At 39.7% G+C, this 14,098-nt stretch overlaps 1 protein-coding gene across 2 annotated transcripts in view; it reads left to right on the top strand.

The window, feature by feature from the left end:
* The window catches only part of LOC124173131 (nuclear pore complex protein Nup98-Nup96), a 121,257-nt gene that overhangs the window by 27,315 nt on the left and 79,844 nt on the right, over positions 1-14,098 (top strand). For both annotated transcript variants that reach the window (XM_046552650.1, XM_046552641.1), the window contains 6 exons: positions 2,657-2,834; positions 3,684-3,848; positions 4,379-4,634; positions 6,094-6,298; positions 11,532-11,720; positions 11,924-12,073. In XM_046552650.1, the coding sequence (XP_046408606.1) occupies positions 2,657-2,834; positions 3,684-3,848; positions 4,379-4,634; positions 6,094-6,298; positions 11,532-11,720; positions 11,924-12,073 (1,143 nt within the window). The remainder of the gene's footprint in view (positions 1-2,656; positions 2,835-3,683; positions 3,849-4,378; positions 4,635-6,093; positions 6,299-11,531; positions 11,721-11,923; positions 12,074-14,098) is intronic.

The following is a 14,098-nucleotide window of genomic DNA, read 5'->3' as shown; positions in this document are numbered from 1 at the left end:
TTGTCCAGTTATTTTTGTCCCCCCTCCCCTCGTTTGATTTCTAATAACTTTGAAAATTGTATCAGATCCATCTTCAGTTTTAATGCTAAAGTTCTGTGACCTCATGATCGCTCTAGAGCAATAGTAACAAATTGTTTTCATGAGTTGTGTGTTATCAAGCTTTTCACCTCTAGAAGCATGATTATGGCTCAAGTTATAATTTTTATTTTTCATCTTATTAATGCCTCTCTTTCCAGTTTTATATTGTGATTTAGTTGACATGTTGTTTTGAAATGGCTGTGCATGAAGTTCCTGGTGATGATGTTTGAAGATGGCAGTGCCCCCTCCCACGGCTGCTCTCTCATCAGACTTACATGTTTTTTAGTAATTTCCAGTTATTTTTAAAGATGGGCGGATTGGATATGCTGGGTCCAAAAATCCTCTGATATTTTATTTCATTGGAGAATGAAATACGATCAAAGTTGACTGGAAGAAATCTAATTTGTATCTGAAATTTACAATTAATGCTTTTGCAAAGAGCCCTATGAGAGGGAGGAAAAAGATGGTGGTTATTTTTATATGCTTTCAGAATACCTTCCTTCTTACTTGAGGAAGGCTACTCCCATGAGGTGTAACAAGCATATAATTCAATAACATGCAAGCACTTTTTTTTCACACTGGAAATGACATTGCTTTGATTGTATATGCCCATGTCATCTTGGTTACTTCAATACCATTGTATTTTGGCATATATTAGAAAACAACACTCGGATCCATAAAGAAATTCTGGATCGGTCCATCCCTAGTTATTTTTATACTGATTTATTATGTTTATTCAAATTTACTTCTTCACTTCAGCTCCGTGTCATTCTTTTTTAAATATTTATCCTATAAAGCAACATTTGAGACTCGTTTAAGAAGTGGCCTTGTCCTCTTTTCTTTGCTGTTTGCTCCTCTTCCAACGAGTGGGCATTTTCTCATTCTTTACCAATAGCCATACCATGCCTTCATTTTCAGTTTTTAATTTTGATTTTTTCAATAAGGTTTACTAAAAATCAATAAATTGTCCAATATTGTGTAATTTCATTGGATGCTATAATAATGTGTAAGATTATGGTTATTATGGATTAGTCAGGGAATTTTGTTGTTTACACTTGAGAGAATTTATGTCATGACATGCAAATCAAAAGAATTGCCATACTGTTGGATGGCTGAGATTTTGTGAAGTGATACCCCCAAAATTAAGTTAACTAGCTACCACTTTTGTACACACATGTTTTGAAGAAATGTGTTTTAAAAAAGGAATTGACAATATTAAAAAAACACCTATATTTTACTGACTCTTACTCATCTCAAATGTCACATAATGGTCCAAAGGAGAGTGTGAACATGTAAGGGGAAATGGGTATTTTCGATAGGGGAGAGTCAATGAAATTTGATTGGGGAATTTGGCAGCAACCCAGTTTGCACTTCTTCCTTCCAAGTTCTATTCCAGGTTATTGGTCGTTTATGAATAAAGAAATAAAGTGGACTATAAGGTAGGATTAAGTGAGTAGTATTAATTTGATATTCATTATGCGTTCAAGATATTGACCCCTGATATTATTCAAGGATATAGCTGCTGGCTAGTATGCGGTTACTTAGTAATTGAAAAGCGTCCATGGTGGACGACCTTGCTTCCTTTGTTCTGACTTTAGCCTCGGAATTGTGGCACTATGCACTCAAGCATCCTGCTTTGTGAACTTGTATACCAGGCAGCAAAAAACCACCGTGTTCTCCCAAGTCAATGAAATTGCACGGGCAAAGAAAATGCCAAGGTAGCTTAAAAGGTAGAGCACATGGTAGGAATTTGGGGATACGGTTTGAATCCTGGTCAGGGCATATGATTTGTTCTTCTATCAAAGTTTCGTACCCTTTAGGAACCCTGATTCTCGATCATAGGTCACTGTAGTCCTCAGAATTCCATCAATAAGAGAGATTGCTAGAATTAAGATTTTTTAAGAGTATTTAAAATCATCCAGAAAAATGTTCGCTCTATAAACAGATGTTTAAATTGATTTTTACAGAAGATTCTCTTTTCTATAAGTCAGCGCATAGCTTTTACCAACCCATCTCCGTAGAATTCATTGGCTGGTGTATTTGACTAAATGAGCCTTATTAATTATCCTTGTGCCTCTCCGCCAATTATTTAGAATTAAATTAGATTATGACAAATTAAAAGAAAAAAATATATATCTAAATTTTTGAAAACCAGAGAAAAATACTTGGGGGTTTATGTATTGTAAATTGAGCAATAGGATATTGTTAATTATACTAGTGTTCAATTCCCTTACTTATGTATTTAAATGCACAGTGCTTTGACATCCCATAAAAACTCATATGATTATAGTCTCTTATACATAGCCTGGGTATTATAACCGTGATCATGCTTTTTCTATGGAATCAAAATGGCAGCAACATGAAATTTTTGATGCAGAATTGAATTTAAATTTTGAAATTTCTGTAGGAGTTAAAATATTTGGCTCTTGACAGCATAATTTGACGAGTGACACTACCATTTTTAAAAGATTGAAATCAAAATGAACCACTGACTATTGCTTTGAATCATTAATTACACATTTTCATGTAAGGTTTATTTTGTACGAGTGTGGTGCTAACGAAGGGTGTGCATTTGCAGAGCATTGGGCTGTTTGGTCAGAACAAGAGTCCTTTCGCCACGACCGGGACTACGGGCCTTGGATTTGGCCAGGGAGCACCTCAGAACGCCACTGCCGCAGCCCAACCAACCCAAGGAACCAGCCTCTTTGGAGCACCGAAACCAGCTGCTGCACCAAATGCCTTTGGTGCTCCCAACGGTATGTGCGTTTCACTTATCTAGCTTTATCATCATCATCATCATCATCCTACCAAAGGAGAATTTGCTGTTGGCCACTGAGGGCAAGGGAATGAAGTGCAAAGTGACACTTAAAAATCGAGTATGTGGACTCACTTAGGGGAGACATTTTATACTTCCTTGCCTCAAAATAAATAGTTGTGATAATTAATTTTTTCCAACATGGCAGTGTAATAGGTAAAAAAAATTAGCTTATGCATTATAATTGCAATTTGTCGAAATTGAGATTGTCACCACTTGAAACATAATGACTTATAAATATCCTAATGCCTTAAGTATCATACTCCAAGCTATTACCTTGAGTTCATTTAGTTATTGACGCAGTAGTAGCCTTTTTCATGTAGGTATTTGAAGGTTAACTTTTTGAAACATATCTTAAGTATGCTGAAACTTCTATTTTACACTTTTGAAAGGTCTGCCTAAAGCATTAAAAAATTGAGGAAAGGGTAGAATAGGTGGACATTATTTTTACGATGTATAGAATTTGTGTAAAATTAGGGATAACTTAAAAATAGAGGAGTGCAAAATCGAGGGTTCACCATTATTCCAACTACGACTCGTATCTTGTCAGTTTTATTCCTTAAATAAAAAGGTATCATTTGCACATCATGCTGCTGTGAGTGAGTAGTAATTGTTAGTTATTATTTTTCTTGTGACGTGGTTTTTTTTCAATTTCTCTGTAGAATTCTTCGTCCAAATACCTAATTTCAATTTTATGCAACTCTCTTTTACTTTTTCAGTCTCATCCAACCTCACCACCTAATACTCACCTTGGTGCAAACATTAACTGACTGCTATTTTCCTTTGCTAGCCTTTGGCACCCCCACGTCAACGGCTCCCCCTGCGTTTGGCAGTGCTTTTGGGTCCACTGGCACAAGCACTGCCCCTGGAACTTCTGTGTTTGGCCAGCCATTCAAGCCCGCTACCTCAGGGGCATTCACTTTTGGGCAGACAACTCAAGCTAACACTGGTCTAGGTAAGTTATCACCTTCACACTTTTGCTTGCTTGCATTGAGCAGAGATTAACTCACACTCATTTTCTTTTATCAGCCTGAGTTGGATGCCTTTGACATTTTCAAATTAAATTTTCAAGATAAAGTTAATTGCCGGTTGATACCTACAGTTTTAATAAATGTAACATTTGAAAATAATCTCTTTGGTGGTCAGAGAAGGGGGAGGGTCTAAATAACACCCTTGATTTAGCTAACTGTTGGGTTCTGTGATTTCAGTGAAGATATAATACACCCAATGTATTTTGTGCACCCAAGTATTCAGTTCATGTGATTTTATTTGGCCAGAATTTAGTACAGTTTTTTTTCAAATCTGAGATGCTTTTACAGTTTCTCCTGTATGTATGACTGAGAATAGTTCTTAAAATTGTGTCTCTTTGTGAAGTGGAGGTTGGCAAAAAGGAAGTTTTATTGTTGTTCAAAGCCTAAACTCCAATTTTGAAACATTTGGCTTCTGAGAACTTGTGTCCTTAAGTGTTTTACCCTTTGTTTGTAGGCTCTGGCCTCAATCTAGGGCAGCCATCTCTCTTTGGGAACACGGCGGCCAAGCCGGGGGGCACGGGGGTTGGCGGTGGCCTAGGGGGTGGTGGTGGATTGTTTGGGGGAGGGACGACGGCAACCTCGGGAGGGGGGCTGTTTGGAGGCGGGGGTGCAACCACGGGAACTGGCCTCGGAGGCGCCGCCACCACTTTTGGCACTGGCAACACCTCAATGGGTCTGGGCACTGGAGGATCGTCTCTCTTTGGAGGAAGGTCTGTCCTCTCACATTATTTCTCTTTAATTAATTCACTCAAGATCTGGTTTTCATCAGAAAGTTTTGGTATAGTTATGAATTTTCCTGTAGATCCTGTTGAGAGCCTCTAACTTGCCCTATTATCTAGCTGGGCCTAACATCTAATACCATGAACCTCTGTATACAATTGCCATAGGAACTAAGGAACCTGGATAGCATAGTCGTTTGTTCAATGGCCCAGAAAGCCAAGGTCTGTGGTTTGATTCCTGGTTCAGGGGAATTTTTTCTCATGGCAATTCATGTAAATTTCACTGCCATTCACGGGATAGACTTCAAATTATTATATACAGTGGAACCTCGTTAAAGCGAGTACGGGCTATAGCGACACCCCCGCTATTACGAGAGATAGCCGATGCACCGTCAATTGACCCTATAATAAGCGTTTTAAAAAATTCGTTTTTACGAGACCCTTTCGGCGTTGGCTCTCGCCATAGCGAGGGTTTCACCGCCGGAAGACTTTCATCAAGACTCCTTAACCTCTGTAATTGCTTGCGATCTGTTAGAAATGAAGTTGATGGAGTGCTCAGTCTCAAATATATGTGGTAAACTGTCGTTCGATAAATATAATGATTGACGAAACAATGCTTTGCATGATTTTTATTCAGTGCGGCGCTTATAAATTGTTTGAATAGTTAGTCGTTATTTGAGTAAGGAAATTTAGTGATGCAAAAAAACATCGCCTTTCGTCTGGATTCATGCTTACGTTTATCGGGTAGATGTTTATCTGCCGCCGCACCACTCCTGTTCCTGTATATCTGTTCGCAACAGGTATATTGGCTATTATTTGCTCCACCTCCGCTAAAGCGACAATTCGCTATAGCGAGTGTTTATTAGTACACCGTGAGGTGTCGTTATATCGAGGTTGCACTGTATACCGCTATGTACAGCTTTGGCACAGGTTTGTGGCTCTCTACCAGATGTGACTTCATGGAAGTCCCTTCTCCCTCGAATTGCTATCCGGGATGGACCACAAGGTCACAATATCTAGTATCATTTGCCTCTGTAAAATTGCCATGGGAAATCGGGAACCTGGTCTGCGTCTAAATCTGCGCAGTGGCCTTGAAAGCCACTGTCTGTGGTTCAGTTCCTGGTCCAGTGGAATTTTTTCTCATGATAATTCATGTGTATCGTAGGGGTTTGTGTAATAAACTGATTACCTATTATGACTAAACAGCTCTCTTTCACATTATTGTGGTCGGAAAATTTTGAAATTTGAGTTTTATTTGCTTTTATATGTAGTCCATTATCTTGACTTCATTCCATCATGATCTCTGTGGCTGAGTTTGCTTTTTGAATTAGGTTGGGATACGATGGGGGTCTGTAATTGTGTGATTTGTGTCATCTGCATTAAAAAAGATGAGTTATTATGAATGAAGTCTAGTGTGGGGTTTGAAATTGTGTTATTGTGTTTGTTCTAGCGGCACGATGGGTGGTGGTCTGGGCACATCCCTGGGGGGTGGCACGCAGCTGGGACAAGGCATGCTGGGCGCCAACACCAACACGGGCCTGCTTGGTGGGGGCGGAACCAGCCTGGGAGGCACGAGCAACCCGACGCAGTGGGGCACCGGACAAAACACGGGCCTCGGCCTTTCGCTTGGCAACCAGATGGGTGGTGGCCTCCTGGTACGCGTCCCTCCTCTCCTCTTGTTCAAATTTATCAAAGCTTTGAGGAAAATTCATTTCATTGTAATGTTGCCATTAAAATACATGAGGCATTTTGTCTTCTGTTTATAGATTTGAAACCAAACACTTGACAATGAAAGCATCGAATCTCCTTCTGTAATCTACATTATTGGTTTCTTCTTGACCATTGCCTCACAATGCTCGGTGCTTTCATAAATTGAGTTAGAATGTGGTATTGTGCAAAAGCAAAATCTCCAAGCTCTAAAACAATGAAGACTAAGGAATGAAAAATTAATTGTGCTATTTAAACAATCTTTTCGAATAATGCAATTGGTATCTTGGTAACTTAATACAGTGCAACTTTGGTAAAACGAGACCCCACGGTGCTCAAATAAACTCTTGCTATAGTGAATTGTCGCTTTACCGGAGGTGGAGCAAATGAGAGCCAAGTAAACCCATTGTCAAAATTTATATTGGAACAGGATTGGTGCAGCGATGGATAAAGTTCTGTATGATACCCGTAAGCATAAATGCAAACAAAAGGCGATATTTTTGCTGCATCACTAAATTTTCTTACCTTAATAGCAAACTAGCCATTCAATCCATAAGTGCCGAACTGAATAAAAAAGCATGCAAAGCATTGCTTTGTCAACATTATCCCAATGCACAACCGACAAAGCCACTTTTCCATAAGCATTTACGTGATCATTTTATTATTTTGGTATTTGCTGCTGAAAATTCAAACAATAACTGATAAAACTGTTTTGCAGTTATTTAATGCCGCAATTGCTTCCATTCGTGTAAGTTCATTGTTCTTGTACATTTTGCAGTACACCCATGTCTCGTATAGCGCAAGGGATGCGTTCCTTGGGGTCTTTGCGCTATACGAATTTGCGTTATACGAGAGCGTTTTAACATAGGGAAGATAGGGATGCGTTCCTGGTAGCATAGGTCTTGGGTATTGAATTTCCTCTAAAACATCTATATTCCCATAAAAAGCCTTAGAAAACATTATTTCTATAAATATTTATTGTTAAAAACATCTTTAAAGATAGTATTCACGCATTCAAAGACTTTTATTCACGTTAAAAAAAATTCTTGCGTGCTTTCGAAATTCCTTCCTGTCGTGCGGGTGGGCTAACATCTGCTATCTCAGGGGATCGTAATGCGTTGCCGGCAGTTGATGATTTTTCAAACTAGTCTAAAAACAACTATTGTGTCACCCAGGCCCTTTTGTCGCTCATCGAAATGACAGGAAAATGCTACTTTAAATGCCATTTCATAGCTAGCGGAGTTTATGAATGATAAATCATTTTAATTTGAAGTCCTCCGAGTCATTAGCAGCTACGTGAAACAGTCTTTAAATGCCTTGAAACCTGACCCAGGTTTTCCTTCCCTGAAAATGAATGAACGAGAATGCATTCTTTTCCAAAACAATATCGTCTCATCAACACTAAAAACTAGTTGAGGGGGAAAGGAGCCACTTTCAATAACAGCTTGGAGTTCATCAGAAAATGTTGTGGTGGCTGCACTATCAACACTTGCAGATTCACCTGATATCGCCGCACTGAAAATACCTGCTTGCCGTTTAAATTCTGGAACCAACCGGAGCTTTCACTTAATGTCTCGGAGCGATTACCACTCTCGTCTTTTTGTACTGATTCACCATGAACTTTCCGTGTGTGTAAACCGCTTGGTTGAAGTTGGTGCGGCTGAGGTCACTGATATTTTAGCTTCGTCTTTATTCAGAATAAGGCATCGTGAGTTTAAACTTCCGCGCAATATCGCTTTGACGCTCTCCATTTTCAAAGCAATTGACCTCTCTCAAGTCCTCTTCTAGGTTTATAGTTTTTATTGATAAATTCTTGATTTTTCTACACGCATTCCTATTTTTTGCCATATTCTCTTGGTTTTTACTCTGTATGGCTCTATCTAAATCACCTTCCACTGCTGAACTGTATTCCTGAGACGCAGAAGGCCTAAGACTGCGGGGAGGGAACGAAGCCATTGTGTTTGAGACTCTATAGCGGACCCTTTTATGTGTTGATGCTATTCATGCTCAACTTCGCCACCGCTCCATTTCCCCCCGTGAATACCGATGACCTTGAAGGCTTTAGTGTAGACTCTCTACCTGGAAGTCAATCGCCCGGTAACCTACGACGGCAAAAATACGTCTCAAACCGTATTGCTGAAAAAAAAACTCATTTCCACTAGCCCCACGCTTAATTAACGATCTAAATTATTTATTATCATTCTGTTAAGGAGACGAGATAAATCTTCGGTAGGCCGGCTATCTAGACCCAATGACGAGTAATACTTTTGGCAATTGCGCAGCAATGAATTTCGATTAATATATAAACAAAAAAGAAGATTTGAGGCAAGAAATAATATTACTATGCGTAAATAGATAGAAATTTCGTGTGTACTTAGCGCAAGTTCACGTTTTATCACGAGAGCGTTTAAGATTTTAGATTAGGCTACACTGCGTTGCAATGTTTCCCCGAGGAACAAATTTGCGCTATATCGAAATTGCGCTATACGAGACATGGGTGTAGTTATGTGAAATAAAGTATCACATTTGTTTCGGCAGGTGAAAAAGATGGTAGGTGGTAGAACGATCCCGCCTCAGAAGACCTTTTCTATCATCCAATGTAATATCTTTATTATTTACGCTAAAAAGTCTGCTCAACGTTCTTAACAATGTGATTAAAATTGCCAATGTTTCAAAAAAGTTCCATTTTGAGTGTTACGCCCGTGATGTCATTGAAAGAATACATTGAGTGTATCCACGGCACTGCTATGAAAACGATTTGAATCAAAATTGGTAATATAAGAAAAGATATTAACTTGATATATTATATGTTTTTCGTGATTATTATGTATATTTCTTAATATATTATTATTATATATTATTATTCTTTATTATACATATGTGCATTATTTTATTATTTCATGAAAAATATTATGCAGATGTTACTTAAGTAAAACAAAAGCAAGCTGCAAGAAACTGCGACTAATATAACTCGCATATGGGTAAGCTTTGCAGCAAATAAATGAAAAAATATTCACATCTTAAATTGAATTTTAAATTAAATTAAAAGCGGAGCATAAGCTTTACACATATGTCAGCACTAACAGTGCATAACCTGCATTTAGAAGCATCATTGCAAGAAACATCCGTACTGCTAGGGTTTTGTCAGGGAGTAGGTTGTGAAAGACTTCTGTTTCGTCTGCGTTATATCACGCGAGGAACACTTCTTAAGATATTCTACTATGATCAGAGTCCTTTCTTCCACGACTTCGGGTTTACACCGCAGGCATCACCAGCAATTATGAAGGGTGATAATGCTTTGGTGCTTTAAATTAGTATAACCAACCTTCCAAACACTTGAAGTTCTCGATTCTAAATCTATCACTGAAATACTCCGCTTTATCCTTAAGCATAGCCCCTTTTTCAGTAGTTCCCGCAGATTGAAGTTGGCATAACCACCTGAAAAAAGCTCCTCATAGGTCTTCACGTTCAGCATTCCTTGGGTGCTTATGTTTTTTTAAATTGTGAAGAGCAAATAGGAAAATAGATTCACTACGCCACTCTCATAATGCTCCATTGCTCCATTATTACTTACCATTTTCTTGCTTAGGCGTGTTTGTCTACCTTCGAATGCTCTCTTTTCACGCAACTCACGGACGTGCAGGTATGCTATTGACTGCTTTCTGCCGCCCGAGGGACAAAAGATCGAGCACTGGCGAATGTTAATGCAACAGTATTTTCACCGAAATGAACTACTCATTATTGGAATGACAATAATTATGGTATGAATGTGAGACTGAGCACTCCATGTTAACTTCATTACTAACAGATCACCAGCAACTACAGAGGTTAGGGACTCTCGGTAAAGGGAGCCCTTTCATCTGCTCCGTTGCGCCCTAAATGCTTCCTCAGATATGTTGATGAAACCTTCATCATATGGCCTCATGGAGTGGACGCTCTTCACAATTTTTTGGACCATATGAACGACCAACACCCGAACATCAAGTTCACTATGGAGTTAGAGCGGAATAATAAGATTGCCTTTCTTGATGTCCTCGTCCATAGGAAAGATAATGGCAAACTGAGTCATAGTGTCTTTCGAAAACCCACGCATACGGATCTGTATCTCAATGGCCATAGTCACCATCATCCTTCCCAACGTGAAGCAGTTCTTTCCACCCTAATACATCGTGCGAGAACAATTTCCGACGCGGAGAGTCTTCCTTCGGAATTTGACTATCCTAAGAATACCTTCCGCCAGAATGGGTACGGAGAGCGGCAGATCACTTTGGCCTTCAGAAAATCCTCCGCAACTGCAAAGAGCTCGGTTATGAAGGAAGACCAACCTAAACCGACAGCCAGGGCCTTTTTACCCTATATTTCCACTATTTCGGGCAAGATTTCTAGGGTTTTGAGGAGGTATAATATCGAAACCATCCATCGCCCTATGACGAGTTTAAGAGATCGCCTCGTCTGTGTAAAAGATCCAATTGGCCTTATGACTCCTGGAGTTTATAAAATCCCCTGTGAGTGTGGTAATGTCTACGTGGGTGAGACTGGGCGAACAATATCTACTCGTCTCAAAGAACATCAAAGGCATTTCCGACTTGGTCAACCGGAAAAATCAGCCATAGTCGAGCATAGCTTGGATGAGGACCATAAAATACAGTGGGATGACACCCGAGTTTTATGGCGATCGAATCGTTTCTGGGATCGTTTAACCAAAGAGGCGATTGAAATTAAACTTGAAAATAAGAAAGTAAACAGAGGCACCGGATTTTTGATCAGCGGCTCTCGGAATAGAACCCTTAAAAGAGTTATGCTAGCCAGAGCTAAGACTACGCTGGTCCACGGTCTTCCACGACAACAATCGGATCTCGACCAATCCGGCCCGGTATCCTGAGAAGATTTTTCTAAAGTTGTTCGCCAGGAAAGTTTTAAATCATATATTCCATTTTTAAGCTATGTGATGATGTGGAATTTTTATTCTTGTCTGTGGTTTCAAAATAAAATGGTCAGCAGAACTGAAAATTCCATTAACAATTTGCTAGGCGGCATTTACTATTAAAGCAACTAAGCATGACAATTGATGTGCTGCACTAGTGGAAGGTCATGGCTGTCTGAGTTTTTAGAGGCAATGCACGTTTTTTGAGAAAGCAGTGGAGTTGAGTTTCTAATATTTACTTTTGGAAATAAACGCAGGGATCATCTGCAAACACATCGTTTCTCGGTGGCTCCCAGTTTGGCTCTGGTGGCTTAGGAGGCACTGGCTCCATGGGCATTGGTGGGATGGTAGCTGCATCGGCTGGCGGAGGCGGCGGTGCCCAGCACGTCATGTCCGTGTCAAGCCTTCCTTTTGGAGACTCAAGACTGTTTAGGGACTTGTTATCAGTAAGTCATTGTTCCTTATGGAAATGTGCTCACTCCTTTCTTGAATTGTCGACGCAGTGGTTTTTTTTTACGTAAAGTAATTGTTAAAAACCACAAAATTAATCAAAATAAAATATGTAAAGATGCAGGAAAAAATTGTAGTTCTAATTGATGCCTTTTTTTATTGAATTGTTTTTTCAATACCATTCATTTTTGGATTGCAGACTTCTGCTAAACTGGACGATGTGCTGAAGACCACAAATCCAGCCGCTCAGAAGGCTTTAATGGCTGGCACTCAGTTCAAAGTATCTCCTCATGCTGGAAGTGCTGGAAAAGTTAAAGTAAAGCCATTGGGTGCATCAGCTCTCTCTAAGGTGAGAACATTTTTCAAGGAATTCTATTTGTAAGAGAGTGTAGACAAAGTATGTTTCAATTGGTTTTACGAGCAGTAGAAAGTCGTTAGGCCTTCTGAGGTAATGCTGTAGAGGTCAGGTCTACGAGGCAATCGCCTTTCATACCATGTATCCTTGGAAGGGGCTGGATTTAATGGAAAGATTAATGGACTTGCCATGCTGACTGCTGATTGTCTTCATCCAGCCATCATGTCTCACGATGTGGCCAATTGTGATTTTCTTACATTTTTCTCGTGAAAATCCACGCCACACTCCCATAAAGAAGTATGCTCCATATATCTGAAGAATTATTTCCTTCAATGTTTGTATTCTCAGCAGCAGCATTCTTTAGTAAGAATACCCTCTTCGCACGTGTAATTCTATTTACTGTTTCTCTCTTCCTCTGTCCATCAGTGATTAACTTCCTCAATACCAAATTTATTTCACCTCTTTTAGCTTTAACCATGTAAGGAGTTGTAAAAACGATAATTTGCAAAGAAATTAAATGAAGATGCAGAAGAATATTTTTGTAATCCGCAGAAGTCTGCCTTAAGATGCTACAAATTACTACTTGATCAGGTTTTTTTGATTCTATCTTTAAGAATGTGCAATGTCCTGGGGAAAAGATTGGAATTGTTAATGGAGTGAATAGTTTTACTGCATTTTTATGTATAGAATTTAATAATAATCATCAAGAGTGATACCAAATGCAAAAAGGAATTTTTACACAATTTTTTTCTGTCCCATTCAAGTGGCAGCTCATGTAACTACCGTATAAGCGTGTGTAAGAGGCGCACCTTTTTTCCCATAAATTGCAGCAGAAAATGGGGGTGCGCCTCTTACACAAACTTCTTATCTTCCCCCCCCCTCCCCTTTACCGGTCGCAAGTCCAAGGGGAACTGAGTGGCCTTGGTCTTCAGCGTGAGTCAGTCATCTGTAATCCTAGGTAAAAAACAAGCGGCAGGTAGGGGAGTTTCTCCCTTAGTAACGTATTTTTAAAATGCTTTTTTGTAAGCATAATGCCATCACGTCAGTACCACAGAGGTGAACATGGAAAAGATCGCGCGGGGTGTTTCGCTCCGGAGGGCGCGCTAAATTTACTGTCCCGAGTGGGTTTCCCGCGGCATTTATACTGCATATAGTAATCGCTTATCAAACGTAGAGAAACACGTAGTTTTGAAGGACATACCTGGTTAATAGTCAATATATGTCTTGCCGAGTAATTTCCATTACGCTGAGGACCTGATTTTTCAAAAATTATCTTCAGACACTGATATTGGGATTATTGCAACTGAAAATTATATTGGTGTCAAAACCTGCGCTTTAAAAAATTCGAACGAGTGTGTTCATTGTTGGACTAAATTGTGGATGGAAGAAATCAAAAATGCTTATAAGTGAAGAGCGCGGAAGGGGAGGTCGAGGGGAAGGAGCGCGATCCCTCCGTCTTCGTAGCTATGAGCGAAGGAGCAAGGGACGAACATGTCTGATCTTGCATGTGATGTCGTTGCCTTCAAAGCGAAGGGGCGAAGGCGCAGCAATGTGATATATGCAGTTTGCGTTGCCTGAAGTTTCCAGTCCGTCTCGTCTTGTTTGAATGCACTTATGCTACGCTTGTTTCTTCCGAAATTGTGCTGTTTGGACTATTTTGAATATTAGTAGCCTTGTTGTAACTATACATCTTTGTGTCAAACAATTAGAGCTTAAAAAACTTAAATTCTGTCAGATATGCGTCGCGTTAGATCTCTTTCTTTTTTTGAACCTCCTGCGCGTCATGCAATTATTGAAAGCTATCGAGATATCTTCGGGCTCAGTAGATGACTCACCTAGCATTTGGCCTCCAGAAACTGGGAGATCGATCAAGGTCAGTTGGTGAGACAGGGTAGGGATGAAACACGTTTCCATTGGTCCCCTGTGACTTGATATTTTCCTGGGGGGTCTCGGAAAGGAAAAAACCGGCAGAGGCATTGGCTGATGGAGGGCCGAGTGTGGCTCCGTTAAATCTACGAC

This window comes from Ischnura elegans, chromosome 1, assembly GCF_921293095.1.
Source record: "Ischnura elegans chromosome 1, ioIscEleg1.1, whole genome shotgun sequence".
NCBI classification, from domain to species: Eukaryota; Metazoa; Arthropoda; class Insecta; order Odonata; family Coenagrionidae; genus Ischnura; species Ischnura elegans.
The sequence above is the reverse complement of the archived record's forward strand: the minus strand, read 5'-3'. Positions and strand labels throughout refer to the sequence as shown.